The following is a 20924-nucleotide window of genomic DNA, read 5'->3' as shown; positions in this document are numbered from 1 at the left end:
GGACTCGACCTAGTTTACGCGGTGAGTAATTAATTGCAAGTTTATAAAGTATAATGCAAATGAAAAGTCCTAATGAGGAAAATACAGAAAAGCCAGGTTACTCACAACCAAACAATTGGCACTTATTCTGTTAACAAACATCCATTTTCAGAGTAAATTATTTCTCAATCGATCAAGTCAGACTGTTCCAACCCAGCGGTTCTGAGTTAAATTATCATATATAATAGACACACCAACTTTATACAGATAAAACGAAGGTCTAAAGATATACTTACACACATAGGCTACACTAGATATTCGCTTATATTGCTTTTGAATTAGTACCAATGAGTCCAAGCACATTTAGCTCCCTATAGTGACCATACCATCGATTTTTCATTGCATTTAAACAACGATCATTAGCAAAACTATTCACATTAAAATAATAATAATAATAAAGTCTACTTTATGAATAGTTTTACAAGTAAGGACTTCCCCGGATGTCACCGGATTTATTTATTTATTTATTTATTTATTTATTTTTGATTTAGGCCACTCAAATTTTACTGGGTACTTTGAAGGTCTAATGGGAAACGTGTTTGTGAAGATTATTATTTGTACAAGTCATCATACAATCTGGATGAATCTGAAGCATCTGGACTTGGTTTATCGTAGCTGAAGATTTCCCTCTTCTGAAAATCTTCGACATGAGCTCAATGGATATGTATCACGTTACTCGCGCGTCATCTTGTGGCCAGCTTGTGTAATGACAGCCAATGGTTGAGCTCACACACACGCGCGCGTGCGCGCACACACATAACATGTTAAAATTATATAATAAATGTAGTGTGCATATAAGTGTCCACTGTTTTATTATTATGCACATTTTAATTTTAGTAACAAAATGTGCACACCTATAACAATATAAAAAATAATAATTATTTAGTCTTTTTTTAATATTCTAAGCTTTTATGATTTGAAAATGTGGCGAAGCATGTTTTTGCAATGCCAGAGATGTGTTTGTGCACACATGCATGTGTGTATGCGTGAGAATTTCTGTGTGCTCGTGTGTTTTGTGTTCTGTGAGAATTTTAATTTGTGATTATGTTGAATTCTAATCAAAGTCTGTGCAGAATGAGGCTACTTTCTCTCAAACTGTTTGGACATCTGTCATGGCCTCTAGACATTCCCAGAGTGAGCGTGTGTGTGTTTGTGTGTGTTTGGCTCTGGCACTTTCTCTGTGGCAGCGGGGCTGCTGAAACATTAATCAGAGATTATTTTCACTCTTCCATACGTCAGGCAGCATCTTAATGGCCAATGAAACAGATCTGAGAAACTGGCATGAAACTGGGTCATGATCAGTGAGCTCAGTTAGTCTCAAACAAAAATGTCCCACAGTACACATTTAGTTGATTTAAATCATTCTGGAAAATATTAGGGCATGCAGCAAAATGTTGACAATACAAATCATATTTCAAAATGGGAAAACTGTGTATTTCCAGTGACCTAGTGACCTCTTGTGCGGGAAGGGGGAATTGTTACAGCTCTACATGAACAGAAACACTGGATCACTGCAACTGTCTGTCATACTGCAACAACTTATGTTACTATCTATTTAAATATATTAGTCTCCAATTTTTAGATGCAAGATTGCAAGTGCTTGTGTTAAATTTCATACTTAACCCATTATTACAGCACAGAAAATAATTACATTAAATGAAATAAAATAATTTAAATTATTAATAATTGAATTATTTTAATAATTATTCAGTCTGCCTAAATTTTAGTTTTGTATTTGTTTTATTTTTACATTTTATTTGATTTATTAATGACAATCAATTACTTGCTACCTTGCATAATTGTTTTATTATTTACATGTTGCAGAGAGTAGGCTATTCTGATGGCAGGCTCCCTTTGTGACAACTTTTTCCCACTAGAAGTGTCTGCTACTGGGGCATGTTGTCACAAAAGATCAACTTGTGCTCATTGTCTCCTATTTTTGCTGAGCAATAATAATGTTCAGTAGCCTTTTTTTCATTTTTTAAAGATGTGTTTTCAGAAACTGGTAATGAAATAAACCTATAGTTATACACTGTAAAAAAAATAAAAAAAATAAATGTTGAGCCAACTTAAAATTTTAAGGCAACCAGCTTCAGCAGATTTGATGTTTTAAGTTTATACAACAAAAAGTTGAGAATCTCCTACAAAAATAAGTTGGGAGAACTCAAAAATCTGCTGAAGCTGGTTACCTTAAAATTTTAAGTTGGCTCAACATTTTTTTTTTTTTTTTTTTTTACAGTGTAGCCTACATTTTTGCTGGAGTAAAAACTTTATAAACTTATAACTTTACTTCAGCCATATTTTAGTTTATTGTTTCCATTTGTTTGTTTATATGTTTAATTGTATTATTTTGCAAGGACTTTTAGTTTAGGGACTTAACTAAAGCTTATTCTGTTGCCAGTCTTTGAAAGATTTGTGTGTTTTTAAACTCAATTTTGTGGAAATCATTGATAAACTTGTGTTTTAAACTATGCGTCAGGTCTCATTCCCAAATACATCTTCAAAATAAGTTTGAAAAATATCCTTAATTTGCTTTAAGGTAAATTCATGTTTGTTTGTTAGTTTTCATTTTGATTCAGGTCACTGCAGTGCTGATAAAACTAAGTTCACGGTACCACCTTAAGAACAGTTTTGTTCACTGTTATCACTTGATTGTTTATTTTTTTATATATATATATAACTGTGAGAAGTGTTTGCCTCAGTTCTGATTCGCAGTTAATAATTCCTTTAAGAAAACGGGAGATTAAAAATGTTTAGCGACGTCACACTTCATTCCAACCTACGGAAGAATAAATCAGGTTTGATTCGAAAACAGTTTTCTTTACAGCTTCTCTGAGACAGCAATAGTAACCAAGGGGCGGAGCTTAGAGAAGGGTCAGGTACAAGCAGGTGTGTTCGAGCAGGGCTGGAGACTAACTCTGCAGTATAACATGAAGTTAAGTAGCCTACTGTTTGACCTCGTCTCAAAACAAACTGAAACGTTTTGTTATTCTATTTCCAGTCAACCTGAAACGAGCTTTTTTGTTCTCTTTTTAGTGTTTTGACTGACCAGCAGGGGGCGCACTGGACTGCCTCTCATCGCTGCAGCTGTGGACATCTATCTGACCTCGCTTGCGAGTGTCTTTGAGGTAATGTTTGCTTACAGCAATGACAGATTTGAAGCGATCAAAACCCTCTCGTTTCACTTACTCGGTGAATAAACAATTGCAGCTATCATCCTATCAACCTATCATCGCCTTTTCCAACTGTTTATGGACTTTGCAAGAATAACTTTTGAAATTATTTAGCAAAGCTATTGATTATTTTAGGTTATGTGGTTTTGGTTTAATACTTTTATTCTGTTTCCTTTTAATTCCGTGCTCACACGTTGACTCTGTCGTGTAAAATGGCAGACCGAGGTTCTTCATCTGCAGTTGATGATGGAGCTGGAGTCTGAGCGCATCCCCCAGCAGCAGCTTTACATGCAGCTCTAAGTCAACACACTTAACATTAGACATTCACTGTATCAACGCCGGTACAGCACACACGCAGACAAACACCGTAAAGGAGAATCGGGGATTTTTCTGTGAGCTTTACGTTTTCTGGGAGTGAGTGAGAGAGAGAGAGAGAGAGAGAGAGAGAGTTGAGATCTTCACTCTTCACATGAATGCACTCGTTATACAGGGATCAGCTCGCGAACATGCTGTGGAAACTGGTGGAAAATGTCAAGTATGAAGATATATACGAGGTAACGAGAAGACAAACTGTATCTGCATCTGCTTTTATTAATTGACAAAAAATACTATGCATTTGGTCGTGTTTTATTTTTTTCTGGTATGTTTTGTCTCTTGATATAGGGGTTTATTTTGGTTATTTAAATACGGGAAAATCAAATGATAAACGTTTGATTTAGAAGCATTTTGTCATAGCCCTATTCATAGTAATTATTTTTTTACCCAATTGCTTATGTTATTATGTGTATTAACAATGTAGTGATTTTAGCAGGTTACTTTATTTCCCTTAAAAGTAGCTATTTTTTCATTTTTTTATATAAGGGTTTTTAATATTATAACTTTACAAATTATGAAATTTGTAAACAAAAAAATCTGTTATTGCTTTGTCAAAAAAGAGGCACGTTTAAATTCTCTATTTTTACACGTAAATAGCTATTGCTTGTATTTATGTAAGGTAATATTTAAAAAACAGTCTAAAAGAGTTAGCATAAAAAAAAAGAAAATGTCAATGTTTATATGCACTGAAAAACTTCTCGCATTATTTTCTTGAGAGCTTGTCATCGATGCATTAATAAGAGAATCGCATCTGAGGAGAGGACGCAGTGTCACGCGCGGGAGTCCCGTGGATTCCCCTGAATGAGCTCGAGCTCGTGGGAGAGACTCGTGGTGGTTTTTGGAAAAGCCTCGCGGGATGCCGACCCAGAGAGTCACACATGGCTTTTCTCTCACAGTCACCGTCACGCGTGTAATTAAACACTTCGACCCCAGTCCGTGAAATCGACCATTATACGAGCTGTTTAATGGGGCACCATTAGTGGAGGACTTTAAACTGTCACCCGGTGCAGAAACCAAAAATGTATTATTAGGGAAGGTTTAAACCGCGATGAGTGTTTTATCATATTATTGTAATATTTTTATTATGAAGTTCATGTTTTTGTTTATCAGAGACCTGGGCCTGGTTAAACACACGTGCATGTGAAACTATGGCGAGTCTGGAATGGCGTAGTTGTGGTACATGAGCTGCAAATAACGCTTTGTATCAGATATATAGCCTAAGCTGTGGAAATAGGTTTTCTGTTTATAATTTAGCCTAACTGAAGTATCTAACATTAGTATATGGTGGAATCCAATTTTGCTATTGTGAGTCTGAATAGCTATGGTGAGTGTGATTTAGTAGTTATAATGCGTATTAAAGTATGTGAGTATATAGTGCTTGTGAATAAGGCCTCTGTCCATCTGCCTGTTCAAAGCAGCTGATTCCGGCTATTCGTTTGTTCTGGCTGGAGATAAATGGACTGTGCACAGACAACAATAACATAAAAGACAACAATAGCAAAAGAAAGAGGTCCGGACCCGTGCATGCCGGACCTCAAACAGAGAGGGGAATAAAACAGCGCGCGAGTGTTTCCTCCTCCTGAATGAACGTCACTTACAGCAGCAGCGCCTTCACGCTCCGCTGCTCCCCACTGCTTTAAGTATTCCTGCAATATTAGAGGAGGCATGAATAACAATTATTCTGAGGAGGTGTAGCGAGGCGAACGGACGGAGCACCGCACTCTGGATCAGAGCACCGGATCGGGAAGAACAGAACCGATACCTGGAGGAACGGGGCTGTGTAGGAGAAGCCATTTGAGCTGAAAGAAATAAATCCAGTTTTTGCTCCGTGTGGTCATGAGGAGTTGAGAAAGGAGCGCGTTTTTCTTCAGGCGAACGTGTGTCGCGTTGTCGCGTGTCCTTCTGCTCTGAACGAGCTCGCGTTTTTTCGTCCAGATGTTAGTGCACGCGTATTCCTCCACGGTGAGTCTGAGAACACCAAGAAAATACTTTCTTGTAGCTGCGTGGTAAAAAGGTGGCATGCGGGTTTTGCTTATAATGTTGCGAGCTTAGGCTACCCTTACGGAAATTAGCATGGTTTTATTGTAGTTAAAGTGTAGTAGCCTATGTATTTTTTTTTTTTTTTTGCGTATTGATTACCATTTGTATAGCTAATCACCGTTTTACTACAAATACCATGGTTAAACTATGGTTAGTGTGGGAAAACCATGGTTACTTTGTGGTTACCATGGTTTAATTTTAGTAAACCATCGTTTTTTGGCTTTATTTGTGGTGAAACCATGGTTAATTTTCGTAAGGGTAGTAACTTAAAACCTGCGTTTATGCCTCGTTTTAGAAATGTTTTGTTAAGTTACACATGAATCAGTCCGAAAATGCAAATATTTTGAAAGCTTTGTTCCTTTCTTGGATCACCGCGGGCGCCGATACAGCCTATAGCTTCTAGTAAATACTCTTTCAGTGTCGTTGGATTCGTTCCAGTAGCCATTCAAAACATCCCAAAAGTTTTTTTTTTTTGGAATTAGAACATTAAAACAAATGGTTGGTTTGTAATAGTATTTATATTCTTTTCTTCGTTTGAAGGACCGCCACGATGGGGTACCGAGCCACAGTTCCAGACTGTCCCAGCTGGGATCGGTCTCTCAGGGGCCATACTCCAGCGCTCCGCCGCTCTCTCACACACCTTCCTCGGACTTCCAACCGCCGTACTTTCCGCCGCCGTACCAGCCGTTGCCGTATCACCAGAGTCAGGACCCGTACTCACACGTCAGCGACCCCTACTCTCTGAACGCTCTTCACCAGTCCCAGCAGCATCCGTGGGGCTCCCGGCAGCGGCAGGACGTGGGCACGGACAGCGGAGGTTTACTGCCGCAGCCTCGAGCCTCTTTACCGCAGCTCTCGGGTCTGGACCACCGGCGGGACTACTCCACCGTGCGCCGACCAGACGTGCTGCTCCACTCCACACATCACGGGCTCGAGGCGGGGATGGGAGATGGTCTGTCCCTTCATGGCCTGGCGCACGGCATGGAGGATGTGCAGGTTGGTTATGATTTTAGTTTTTTTGGCTTGGACAATAACCTCTTTTGCCGGGGTAGAAATTGCACAAAGACGTGTAGGCTAAATCATTTAGAATGTCTATTTAAAAAAATGCTGGGTTGTATAAACCCAACTGTGGGTCAAATATGGACTAACCCAACTTTTGGGTTAAAAATTTAATGTAGCCTAAAAATTTAACGCAATAGCTGGCTTAGTCCATATTTGACCCAACATTGGGGTAAAACAATTCATTTTTTTTTAGATCTCATTTTGAGCATTTTTTTATCTTGTATTTTAAATAATTGCAATAGCTCTCTGTGCGATAATTCTGTATATTTTCAGGGTGTTTTCTAACCTGTTCACATTTTCTGTGACAAGTTACAAACATTTTTATCAAATAAATTTGTATCAATAAACGGAATCCAAACTGTTTTTAGTAGGCTAATAGTAGAAGAGCTTGATATTATAAATACCCTGGATTGCTTGTTATGTTGTGGTTGTAATCCCATTTTGGTTTTTGAAACTATATTTGTACGTTATAAATAATATTTAAAAGCAATAACGTTAGGCCTCTGCTGAGGAAAACTGCTATTTAACTTAAAATTATTGTTGTAATGGCTAAAAATGAAAACTTCACCAACCGTAAATCTGTTTAGACATCGTCTGCTCGGTTCACGTTTCTAACCATCTGTTTTTTTTATCAATATATCTTTGAACACATCATATCTAATTTTTGTCAGTTGACAAGTTTATGCGTTCAGCTGACTGGACAATGATTGTCTGCCTCTCTACCCAAAATGATTATAAAACGTAGCCTAACTGACATCGGGTTTATTTTTTTATTTTAAAATAAAAAATAAATACATTTTGTTTCAAAAAATATTTATTTAATTAAATGCAGATTAGTTTACGTTTCCCGACTAGGCAATACCATTAAAAATTCATTCAGAAAACTTGTGGAAAAATGTAATTTTGGACGAATTGTTAGTGAAAACAATGGAATGAGACCTGAACTTAATTCAAAAGCATTTTTCAATTGCTAATGTTCACTATTTGGATCCAAAAAAAATAAATAAAAAAATCATTCTGGACTGGAAATTTGTTTTAATTATTGATTGATAGATTATTGTCAGTATCCTCGGTGCAATCTACTGGTATTTTCATTCTAAACAGAAGGTCGTTGTTCTATCTGATTTTTTTATAATTGCTGAAGCGTTTGTTCAAAAGCTAAATGTTTTTTGTTTTTTTTATTCTGCCTTTTTAGGCTATGGAGGACGTAAACAACGGGATGAGCATCCTGGATCAGTCAGTCATTAAAAAAGGTAAATTAGAAAATAGGTGGAAGAATTATGCCAGTGCTGTAATTATTTGATCATTTAATATTTTTCAACGATCACTGGTTTTGGGGAAAAAGTGCTGATAGAAGGAATCACTGTTCTATGGATTTAGGGGGAAAAGTCATTTCAGGTGAATACACCTTGGCACACCTTTTTACGCATGCGCTGAACCACATCTGGTATTTAAATGATGTCACCTGCCTATTTTCTTAACCTTGGACGCCCAGCCAAAGCAAGAGGAATTGGAGGCCATTGCATATTTCTAGAATCATATCGTCACCGTTATAATCGAACTGTGTATTTGTGTCACTACAAAGAGTTTAGTGTCCTTTTAGCTAATATCGTCTATTATCGACTTAAGTTATTATCAGCTGTCTCTTTTCTTTTATTCATTAAAACAGTAGCGCAAATTCCAGATTTATGCATGCCTATCTATTTTATTTGGGAACATGACTGTGTAAAATCGACATTTAAGCACCACTTTGTTGATATAATTTCTCCACGGAGGTTTTGACAGGTCAGTAAGAGCTCAAGCAACAATCCCTGGGCTCGTGTTAATATTTGTCAGTTATGAGGGACTTTTGCTGGTAATTTAGTTAACGGAGCACGGGCCTCCCAGAAGAGACGGATCTCGTGAGCTCGTTTAGAGCTCGTTTCCTCTATTATCCCCTGCAGAGATCTCCGCGGGCTCGAGCGCTCGTTACTCCATTAGCGCTTAAGTTAGTAGACGTCGTTTGACGGCCAGCTTGTGAGTTTGTGTGTGGAGGGGAGGTGAGGGGAGGGGGGTGATTTGAAAAGTAGGTAGTTAATGTTATTAGCACGTGTCCATCGCCAATCGATAATATAATAATTGAGCGAAGTAAATAGTGTTGAAATGTCATAGTGGAAACAAAAGCTGTCAGGTAACTGAATTGAATACACGAAAGGCAAGGACTAAATATCATTTCTAAGTGTAATGAGCTGATAAAAATGTAAAAACTGTAACTTGAATGCAATGTAAGTCGCTTTGGATAAAAGCGTCTGCTAAATGCATAAATGTAAATGTAATGCTAGCATTTTCATCACGTTGGAAACTGCAAAACATTACAGCACAAATTGAACATTTTTTTAACGCAGTTGTTGTATATAAAGTCGGTAGCCTACATTTTATTTAAAAATACTACAGGTTATCCGCAATGTTTGCATTTATGCACAATTCTGGCTTTTCTTTCTATTGTACGTGGAATTAACGCAAGAAAGCAAGAGCACGCGCTGGCAGCTCCAGGCGCGTGCGGGGTGACCCGGGCCAGCCGAGGGCTCGAGCTCACGGCGCTTTCATGTGCCAACATTCCTCATTAGCCCACATAATATTCCCACAAGCCTGGGCTGTCTGTAACTAGTCTTAGACTTTATCTTAAAATAATAACACCTCTTGCTAGAGTCATTTTGAGAAGCCTACACAGCTAGTGCATCATAAATGTGAGTCTAGGTCTATATTATACGACGTAGCTCAGTTTTCTGTCTGTTTCTCTCGCACAGTTCCACTTCCACACAAGAGCGTCGCTTCTCTGATGATGAACAAAGACGGTCTGATCGGCGGGATCGCCGTGAACGTCAACGAGGTCTTCTGCTCGGTTCCCGGCCGCCTGTCTCTTCTTAGCTCCACATCCAAATATAAAGTGACGGTCGGCGAGGTCCAGCGGCGCCTCTCTCCGCCTGAGTGCCTCAACGCCTCTCTGCTTGGCGGGGTTCTACGGAGGTGAGAGCATCGATAAATCAGCCAGAATCCACATTATTAGCAGAGCAGAGGTCAATGGATTAAAGACAAAAATCTTATATTCAATTTGAACTCCAAACATCTGGGTTATGACCACATCTGCAGACGTTTAATGCGTTGGAAGCTGAACAAAATTATTTTTTTTTGTTTTTGAGAGATTTTTTAATTACTCCTGCCTAAACATGTCTGATTTAGAATTTTCATGGTGCTTCTTTGCTGTCAATCCGTGATAAAACACGTCTCTAATTATGCCTTCGCTGTCCTCAGAGCGAAGTCGAAAAATGGTGGTAGATCACTGAGGGAAAAGCTGGAGAAAATCGGCTTGAATTTGCCCGCGGGGAGACGCAAAGCAGCGAATGTCACTTTACTGACGTCTCTAGTAGAAGGTAAAGCAGGACATCTGATTCTTATTTCTTATTTAGATTTTTTTCACTTGTTTGGGAATTTAGGCCCTTCAATGAGGAGCAAAATAGCCAACTGAAATTGAAAACAAGCTCGGAATTTTTTAATGCACCTATAGTTTCAGTTTAATCGTGGATCTCGAATAATTATACAATTTAAGCCTAAAATGAACATTTGAATTTACGAACGAACCACGAACAAATTAAATGAAATTGTATTGCCTTGGGAGTTTCTCTAATCTGATTTATTTTCCTTAGGCGGTGCAAATAGTTAACAGATGCAGAAGCAGTAAAACGTCATTTTAATTTCATATAATTATTGTTGTGACTGTCTGATTGTTTCTGCACCGCAATCTTTCAGTTGCTGCTACAGCTGTAGTTTAGTATAAAAATATTTTAAGCGAAGATGTGGAGTAGGCTAATTCCATTTCACCATATTGTGTTTATTTTTCATTTCCAGGAGAAGCTGTTCATTTGGCTCGGGACTTTGGCTATATTTGTGAAACTGAATTTCCCACAAAGGCCGTGTCTGAATATCTGAACAGACAGCACACAGATCCAAACGAACTGCACTCGCGAAAGAACATGCTGCTCGCCACAAAGTATGTACATAACGTGTCACAGTGTATTGTTTAACTGTGATTTATGCATTCGTTGCTTTCTTTGCAAGCTGCTACATAACCGCCCTCATCTGAACAAATGTGTAGCCACATTTCGAGGTGAATGCTGAATCCATCACGGATTGTCGTTTTGATAGCTGTCCGCTTAGTGCCTGGTGCGTTTTGACACGTTTAGCTGGTTTCTAATGAGGCAGTTCAGGTCCAGCAGAAACACGCGTCTCTTATCCATCTCAGCCTGGCACCGAGCTAGAAACTCATTATATTTAAGTGAAATGTTTCAAGTCTTAAAGTGCCAGCTTTCCCCTTGAAGTTTTGCCTAAGGTCATCCCTCCTCCCTCGCCTCTCCTTTCACAGTCTGTCTGTCAAAGTCCCGTCAGTCAGCCCGCGCCCCCGCCCCTGCACGCGCCTCGGGCACTCGCGTTCTGTCGCTCTGGAATGAGAGAGAGAGGCGCGCTGCGCTCTCCCGACTGGACAACAAGACTGTTTGTGGTTCTGAGACGCGAAAGCGAATGTGGGTCAAAATCTGACAAGTCCAGACAACTGCAGATGCCGCAGCAGGGCTCTGCAACGCTGCCAGTTGGAGGCATTTGAACTGTTTGTCACAAATGACCTTTTAAAGATTGAAGTGTGGTCGTTTGCTCAGATTCTTATTTGAGATTACATTGCACCTCAAAGCATTGTTATTATGAACAGGACACAAGTAGTTTTGGATGCATGCTCTTAAAAAGACAAGAATTTAATACTGTATAAATCAGGCCGACATTGTTTTTCTTCATTTGGAAAATGATCAACTTAATTGATTTTAAATTAACCTTACAAGTTTCAGACATCATAATTATATGAATGACATTGCCGATCATATCATTATTGGATGTTTACTGGTCACAGTAGCCTAGCTAAGCAGGCAGTTTCAGAGAAGCATGGAGGACATTAGTATCAGGCCATCTGGGCACATGGCTAAAATGTATTTTTCTATATGATTCCCCAAAGCAAGAAAAGCATGAATATTGAGATCACTGCCTCTTTCAGGAAGTGAAATATGCTGAGAACGGAATATTCCCCTGTAATGACAGATAAAGACACTCTCCCAGTAGACTGAAAGTTAAACTGATGGCTTTATTCTAATTGATGGGCTTTGCTCTCAGAAGCAGAAATATGCAGGCTTTGCTCTGAGGATATCAAGTTCTCTGTTTTCTTCGTATGTATGGACAGTGAAAACTGGAGAGTTTCATTTAAAGTAGATGTCAGCCTTTTAAAAAAAATATTTTTGGAGACCTTTTGCTCGCAGTGTGATAGGGGGATAAGAAACATGCCTTTTACCCATGATTCTCAGGGACACCACAAAGCGACTGAACCATTGCAAGCTTGAACCTGTCAGAGCACCTGTTATCTAAGTGATTTCTATTACTCAACGTAATTATGAGCATCAAGCAATCACCTCAACATTATGTGAGATATTGAGATCGACAAAAATGGGTCTAACTAAGGATTTTGTAATTGTTTTACTGTTTGATTTCTGTGAGCCTAACATATCCAAAGTTTATAATATTTTTTCATTTGATCAATTTCATCATAAATGTCCAATGCTGAAGTCACAGTGTTTGTAATTTATGGATGAGGGTTTTCAGAGTTGCTATGCAGTGGCTTTGATATTATGTATGAGTTCTCCTTTATAATCAATATTTCACACTCAGTTAAAAGAATATGTAGATTTATGTATAAAGAAATAAGTAGGAATATCCATGGCAGTAAGATGACAGTTCTTTTCAGCTTCTTTGGGAGGCAGAAAGGCTTTTTTTAATGGAATCATGGTTGATGTATTTTCCATTTGATTGTTTAATTCAACTTATGACTTAAATTCATTTCTTGAAAAATGTATGCTGTAATCCATGAGCGAGCAGGTCGTGTTTCTTTAACTGATACAGAAGATCAAGCACGTCCCTTCTGATATATGTTCTGATAAATGTGAATGAAGAATTTGTCATGCTTGATGTGCCATGAAAAAATGTCATGACATTCTCTGATTGGATCACAGTTGTGTAGATGGTAAAGGAATTGGATAGGACACAGTTAGCGGGATTGATCCTAAAACCCACCTGACTAGTCTTGCTGTAGGCAGAGCATGTCTAGACCCCACACTGTCCCATTCGCAGAATGTTGTGCGTTTATTGGCATGTTAAGTCCAAGTTGTATAGTATAAAATATAGTTCCCTCATTCACCTTGTGCAAACACTCAGCTTGAGACCAGCAGCAATAAACACAACAATATCCACAATACATACAGATTAATGAACAGTATATAGTACAAACAATTTTATCAGACAGCACAGATTAAATTTAGCGCAAAATTACATTGCTGAAAGGAGCATACATCACTTTTAATTGTGAAACATAAGTCATTTTTTTAGGAGTGTTAGGAATATACATTTAGCTTTAAATGACCCAGCAGGCACACAACATCATAAGATGCTGATATTTGGTTAAATCTCGACTGCAACATCGGGTGACCAAAATTCAATCTCAGTTCAACATCTAATGTTAATGTTAATTTGATGTCCAATGCCGATATCAGCTGATATTGATATTTGTTGTTTTTAGGTTGTGTAACCAAAATTTAGTCCTAGACTAAAATGTAAGTCTGAGCTGATTGAACTGAAAGAAACTTGCACTGACTGATCTTAAAACATATCAGTGCCTTTGTTTTGTCTTTAGATGCACACCAGTAATTTTTTGTTTTCTAAGGCACGTTTATAAAAATGGCTTGAATGTCCTAACTGAACAATGGCCTAATCCTGTCTGTGAAACCGGGCCTTAATGTAAACAATTAATCCGTGCAAGTTAAAATTGTTTGTCTTGGTCATCTTTAATCTAAAATCTTATCATTTGCCCTGCTCTGGAATGGCATTCCTTCTCTGATGACGTCAGTTTGACCGCTTGGGCAAAAAATCCTTAACTACACCCCTGCTGTGAGTGAAAGATGAGAGGAGGAGCTCAAAAATAAACCCCCGTCCTCTATTCAATATTCCGTTTCAGTGGGAAATACGTCACTACATTAAAATAAAGTCGGCAGCAACTTCCGGTTCACACAGACTTTAAAGCAACTGTATGTAGTTTTATTTTTGTGACTTTAGAGCCATATATCACTCTCGTAATTACAATGCATAGCTGTATGCGCGCACTTGTTGCTGCCGTAAAGCAATCCATGCCTTTCGCGGAATTTCGTAGCTGCTCAACAAAACTTGCCTTCTTCTAGAATAAATGTTTGGGAAAGAAGAAGAAGCCATTCACCCCATTAAAAGTCGCAGTACCATTACAATGATTTTTAAAACCGATATTTCAAAAATGTACATACATTTGCTTTAATATCTGTTGGCTAGTCTCCAATAAACCCCACATTGTTGTGGCTGACACTTCTGGCAAGTTTGTTGTTATTAATTAGAAATTGTGGATTGATTGTGATAATGGAAACTAACAAAATTCGGAGCTTCATCTGTCTCTCTTGTGTAAACATTTGTGCTACAATGAAGTGTCATGCTAGTTCATGCTAGTCCATCACAGATATTGCATTCATTGTATCAAGGACTCACCATCTGAGAGCTAATAAATAAAACATACATTAGTTTACATAATCACAGCAATTCATCAGAAATTAAGTTCTGAGTCTTATTATTCATATAAAGATTAAAAGCCAAATTTTAAAACTTTTAGAGTAATCATAATCTTAGCAGTGATTCCATATAAGAACCATTTTGGTTCCCCAAAGAGCTTTTCAGTGAACAGTTCTTTAAACAACCATTTTTTCTTAGTATGTTGAGCATTTTGGGAAAAAACATGTTTTTGTGCAATGGAAAGGTTTTAAATGTTCTTTGTGGAACCATCAATGCCAGTAAAGAGCAATTTTGTAATTTTGGGATTGATAATGTAAAATTCTGGGTTTCATCTGTGTCTCGCTTCTCTTCTCAGGCAATTGTGTAAGGAGTTCACGGACCTGTTGGCTCAAGATCGCACTCCATTAGGAAACTCTCGGCCTACGTCCATCCTGGAGCCAGGAATCCAGAGCTGCCTGTCACACTTTAGCTTCATCACACACGGTTTTGGTTCTCCAGCCATCTGCGCCGCCCTCACGGCTTTGCAGAATTACCTGACTGAAGCCCTTAAAGGCCTCGACAAGATGTTCCTGAATAACCCCACCCCCAACCGACACACACCTGCAGACGGCTCCAAAGGAGCTGGGGAGAAAGAGGATAAACACAGGAAATGAACTGTGGAAGTACGATATCAAGGAAGTCGAGTCATTGGAGATGTTCAGAGATTCTATAAACTCTAGTTTTATGACATTGCGTTTTACATTCTGGGTTGAAGGTGGCGAGTGGACAACAGATCATGGGAAAACGAAAGGAACGATACGATAAAAGAGACTGGAGGACACGAGTCTGCTGTGACACGCTCACCATCTTCATCTCATTCGTGTGCGAGTGTGAAAATATTCGAGGAGTGTTTGTGAGTGTGTTTTTGTGTATCATGATATTTTACATGATGTTAGACACAGGCTGTCCTTTACACACATCCTCATGAATCTGATGCCTAATATTTGAGTGTTCATCAGTGTAATGGCCAGCACACAGGAGGACAGGTTTGCTTGGGATACTGGTGGAGACATTTCTAACTACTATATTTAATAATAGGCTACTTATTAAAATATAGGTGCACAGTTCTGCAATGTTAAGTGCATTCCACGCAACTTTCGCCAAAACTACACCTACAGTAAAACAATCATCTTCTGTCCATAAAAGTGGTTGTCAATGAAAAATTGGCTCCATATAGATTAGAAAGAGACAGAATATTCACATATAAGAGATTTTATTGCATTTAGTAATACATGCGGTACAATGAAATTGAGTGTTTGCCAAAAAAAGGCTGTATGTGCAACGTTTTGTGCTGCAACAAGCATCAAGCTATTTACATTACAGTCCATCACATATGTTACATCCAGTATGATTTATGACAAAGATTCACCATCTGACAGCCCATAAAATACACATATACTTTACATAAACACAGCAATTCATTACAAATTAAATTCTCAGTCTGATTATTCATATAAAGATTACAAGCCAAGATTTAAAACACTGAGATGTAACATATTCTTTTAAACACCTTTGGCAATATTCAGAAGAGCTTGTCTACTAAATGAACGGGGATTTTGTATTTTTGGTTGTATTTCTTTGTATTTGAAACTGCTATTGCTTGTGCTGTCTTGGCCATTTAGTTGTGAAAATGTGAGGACATTTTCAGTTAAGTTCCTTTTGACATGGCAATCATCTTAGCTGACCAACTGAATCAACCATTTCACAGATAATTCATAGGTTATGTATTTTTATTTTTTTCAAATATATGCTAACATTCACACAGAGCTAAATCAACAAAGAAAACATGTTATGGCCTAAATATTGTTTATTGGTTTTACAACCCTACATCAGCTGAATGGAAGCTTGCTTTGACCGAAAAAAAAGAAAATAGACATAAAAAGGGTCCCAGATTTGTGCGCTTTCTTATAGGCTGCATAGAACTGAGATGACCGCGCGCGCTGGAACACGGCCACGCGCAGCCTTTGCGCGCTCGTGAGTGCGCACTTTCTCAGTCCGCAAACTGGATTATAGCCTGTCTGTCAAGGTTAATATTTGGTTAACTGTGTGAGGAAGGTTCTTTTATTTATGTTTGTATATATTTATTTATGCTTAATTTAATGGGCGTTTGTACATAGGAATAGACTGGGTCGTCTATCTGTGACTGTCTCTGTGCGTGGGTGAACGCTTGTTTTAGATAGCATCTTGTATTTTTTGTTTCATAGATACGGTGTTGTGTGGTGAAGGCTAGAAGTTGGTTCTTGTCTGGTGATTTTCATTTACCTCGAAATAAGAATAAATAGTGTGTTTTATTGTAGTTGTTGCTGTGTCATATTAACGTGGTTTACGCACGAAACATTTCAACAACGTTTCAAAAAAACAGTATAATTAAAAAGTGCCTAAATTCCTAATACCTAAAATTAATTATCATATAAATAAAATGTTTACGTAATCATATAGCCTACCAGTAGTCCATGTAATTATTTCATTTGCATTAAAATTTCATTTTTAGACAGGCAAGAAGTCTAACACTGGAATTGCTAAAGATATTTTACTTCAGGGGGAAAAAAGACAATAGTAGCCTAATATCAATCGTTTTTTAATAATCAATAATTACTGACTTTAGAAAATAAATTTAATCAAAGACTCCAAAATACACGTTTTTACCCCAAATAAAAATACATTTTCCTTTATAAAGAAATATAGCCTTATCTTGTTCCTTTGATAGCCTATTTATTTTGTTAACATTGTTAATCCATCTGACAGAACCAAGCATAATATGAAAAATAAATAAATTGCAGTCAATTATTTCAATGGTGTTAGTATTAAAATATTTGACAACAATATAGACTTTAATGCATTGCATTAAAGCGTCGTTCATTAGCATCAAGGACTAGATTATGATTTAAGATAATGTCAAAATGTAAAAATCTGTCATTGAAAGACCAATATTTATCTAACATTGTTCTGAATATTATCAGTGTCAGCCCATATAAACATCTCGTAATGTTTTCATTTTCACACTGACTTGCAATCAGCAGAACGGAAATCAACAAAACTCGGAAATAAAAAACGGAAATGAGAATTGTGATTCTGCATCTTCCTGTCTCATTTTAAGGCAAGCAAAGAATGCCTAAATGTATTGAAAACAATCCCTTGAAGGCGTGCATTCGCGGTCGCGGCAGTAAAGTGAACTCATATCCCGGCCGCAGGTCAGACCCCCGCGCGCATCCGCTCGCGCTGGTGTATTTAATGCGGAGGAGCGCGTGGCCTGCGGGTTCCGTCGCGTGACTCGTCATGCGTGAAGTATTGTGACCCAGGTGCAGCACCCGCATGTCCGCGAGCGACGTGGATCTCTACGAGATTCAGAGATTTCTCTTCAGCAGAAAAAAAGACTAGCCTCGCTCTCACCCACGGGACTTGAAACAACACAAGCCGAGATCTTTCATCCTTCCCTCGAACTCGGTTCTCATTACCTCTAACAATACAATAAAAACCCATAAGCCCAAACTAATAATATCGCTGCTTTTATACTCGATAATTATTGACTGTTATTTTTTAAATCATAAAGATCTAAAATAAGCAGACACGTTTTAATTTTTTTCCAAGCATAAATGTAAAATGTGCACCAAGAAAATGCCCTATGGGCTATACCTATACTGCTAATTAGCCCCAGCTCCCTGATTTGATCAAACAACTGAAACCATTTTGATGAGTTCTTTTATCCAAAGATGTAACCAAACATCCATTGGTTGGGAGTAGGACATAGGCCTATGTAGCTAAAAGTTTAAATATCGGTCATTAAAAATCCATTTTCATGTTCAAGAGGGAGGAGTAAAACTCAAAGGCCATATAAAAACAAGGACAAGACATTGGCTAAAATATCAAATAAAAATCGGTTTGATCGGCTTCATGACTGACTTTCAGCTGAATCGGTAAGACTAAAGATTTAAACCCCTTTGGTGGAAAGTCTCTTTTCCATCATCTTATTTATTTCTGGGATGAGAGGACGGAGAAGAGCTTTGTCTGAGCGCAGTCACGCAATGGACTGTAAAAATGGTTTATCCAGACACGCGCCAGGCGTGCGTAATTCCTGCTCGAGGCGGGATGACCGCAGGCAGCGCGAGCCTAACTGATCAACCTGGATATTTCATTATTCATTAATTTACTGTTTAACAAATCACGCTCATTATCGCGGGAGCGGCTGGCAGGATCCGACCGTTCGGTTGGTGTCAGGCGTGGAGAATTGGCCCATTTGATCCTGAGCTGTTTTTTCTCTCTGTGTGTATTATTATTATTATTATTATAGGCTATTCAACATCCCAAACAGCTCGAGATCGTCATGAATAATAAGCAGCGCGCGAGCTTGTCAAAGCCCGTTGAGCGTGACACAGCCCGTGGAAATATCGAGGCGATTTTAATATAACCCCCTCACTTCAGTCACTATTTGGAAAAGACAAAACCCGCTGATAAACAAACGGAAATATGCGATTACTACGGCAATGACACGCATCCGCAGTGGACGAAAGGACAAGTGTCTCATCAGACAGTTTAAAGGTTGTGTAAGCGATTAGTTTGGAATACCAAACACATGCAACAGCTACCTGACAGATAGCACCGAAATAAGTGTCCTGAGATAGCACACCTAGGCCTACCTGTGCGACAGCCCTAGGCTCTGTAATCGACTAAAACCCGGCCAGCCCTTTCTGTAGCCAATCATAAACGCGCTCTGCCTGTCAATCATTTTGCGTCTTCCGTTTGCTTCAGTTGATTTGGAGCACGTAGTTTTTTAACGAGATTGAGTGTGGTTGATTCCTGGTGTAAGTTATCAAAAAACAATGTTAGGTTTTCTCATCTTTCTTTTGCTAACATTTTCTCTTTAGTGTTCAATGCTACACAAATCAGTAGCAATATAGGGCCTAAACTGAAAATCTCTAAACTGTTTTCAGTTACTATTCACTTTCCAACTCTTTTTATGGCCTGGGCGTTACATTAAATACTTGTGTAAAATTGTCAAAATTACAGAAAATACGTAAAAAATAGCCTAACTAAAAAAAAAAAAAAAAAAAAAAAAAAAAAGAGTACATTTGTTTGGATCATCAATAATGGTTTTGCAAGTGTTCTTGCAATGATCGTATGTTCTTATTATTTAAATATCCAAAATTTAATAGTAATTTATTTAAATTTAAATATAAAATTAGCTTTCTACAAATTACAGGAAAGTTACTTTTAAAAGTAATGCATTACAATTTTGCGTTACTCCCTAAAAAAGTTACTAATTACGTTACTTAGTTACTTTTTATGGAAAGTAATGCGTTACATTACTTTTGCATAATTTTTAAAATATGAGCAGGGCTTCATTGTTTGTTTTTAATATAAGAAGTTCGATTTATAGCAAATGTAAAAGCCATTTCACACCAAAAAGTGTAACAAATAAACCTCAGGCTGAAGGAAAAGTAAATTCACGTCTGTAAAGTAGAACGCAGGAGAAGAAGGTTCAACTCTCTTCAGCAATTAATAACAATGAAGCACAATTGTTAATTTATCTAAAGTCATTTTTGATTATTAGTATGCTTGAACTGGATCAAAGGTTAATAAAATGGGATTAGATACATTTGTGTTGTTTAACATATTTAAATATTGCAGGTTTGCATCATATTCTGAGTTTGCATTTCACTGTTTTAATTCATTTTGATGAATATTAAATCAGTTTTTTTGCGAGTGGGATGAATTAATGCACTTCACGTTTAGTCTAGAACTACAGTAAAAGCATGTTCACACAGCGCCTCTGTACTTCCGATTTCTCCCAATATAGAGACAGGAGACTTGTCAGTCAATAAATGGGAAAACAAAGTAACTGGCGTTACTTTTTGAAAAAGTATTTTCTTGTAAATTAAAAAGTAATACGTTACTTTACTAGTTACTTGAAAAAGTAATCTGATTATGTAACTCAGGTTACTTGTAATGCATTACCCCCAACACTACGTATTTATAAAATTATTTACAAAATGTCAAAGAATCACACTAGTACGTGAATAATGCCCAGAGACCCTAACAGTCTGTGAGTTTCCTCATTTGTAAGTCACTTTGGATAACAACATCTACTAAATGATTAAATGTAAACGCAGGCCTCTTACAGTAGTGAATGGTTAATCATTGTCATCTTTCATTAACTGAGCATGCTGTCGTTACTGGTGGTAGCGCACAGTCTCTGTATGCATAACTTCATCGCTTCACTGAATCAAAACACCTCCCATGACCTCCTCATTCACTGCTGCTTTTACCTCAGCTCTGCACTGGAGCTCTTCCTTCCACACTGAGGTTCACTGAGAGTTTCAAAACAAAGAACATGAACATACTGAGGTGATCACTCCAGGTAATGTATTTGATCTAAGTTTCTTCAAGGTTACTTGCCTTTTCTTTTCTTGGTTTTGCATTGAAGTTTGTCTGTAAGCAGAAAGAGAGAACAGGTTATAAATTTACAAGATTTCAGCTCCTCTTCAGGTAGCAAACACTCATAAATACACACGGTATAATGCTTACCAAAGCAGGACTGGTTTTATT

General features: G+C 37.9%; 1 protein-coding gene across 2 annotated transcripts; it reads left to right on the top strand.

The window, feature by feature from the left end:
- Nucleotides 1-3450: 3450 nt before the first annotated feature.
- LOC306879804 (transcription factor AP-2-beta-like) lies at nucleotides 3451-16816 on the top strand. Of its 2 annotated transcripts, none has more exons than XM_079432996.1 (7): nucleotides 3451-3766; nucleotides 6168-6623; nucleotides 7885-7942; nucleotides 9476-9695; nucleotides 9981-10099; nucleotides 10575-10716; nucleotides 14698-16816. In XM_079432996.1, exons 1-7 carry the CDS (start codon nucleotides 3686-3688, stop codon nucleotides 14993-14995), a joined length of 1374 nt encoding a protein of 457 aa, XP_079289122.1. In that variant the 5' UTR covers nucleotides 3451-3685; the 3' UTR covers nucleotides 14996-16816. The 2 variants fall into 2 exon arrangements, with proteins under 2 accessions (XP_079289122.1, XP_079289123.1); XM_079432997.1 differs by lacking the exon at nucleotides 3451-3766 and adding an exon at nucleotides 5266-5549 and having other exon boundaries at nucleotides 14698-16676.
- Nucleotides 16817-20924: the final 4108 nt, after the last annotated feature.

The sequence above is a fragment of the Barbus barbus genome, assembly GCF_936440315.1.
Source record: "Barbus barbus genome assembly, chromosome: 14".
Classification (NCBI taxonomy): Eukaryota; Metazoa; Chordata; class Actinopteri; order Cypriniformes; family Cyprinidae; genus Barbus; species Barbus barbus.
The sequence above is the reverse complement of the archived record's forward strand: the minus strand, read 5'-3'. Positions and strand labels throughout refer to the sequence as shown.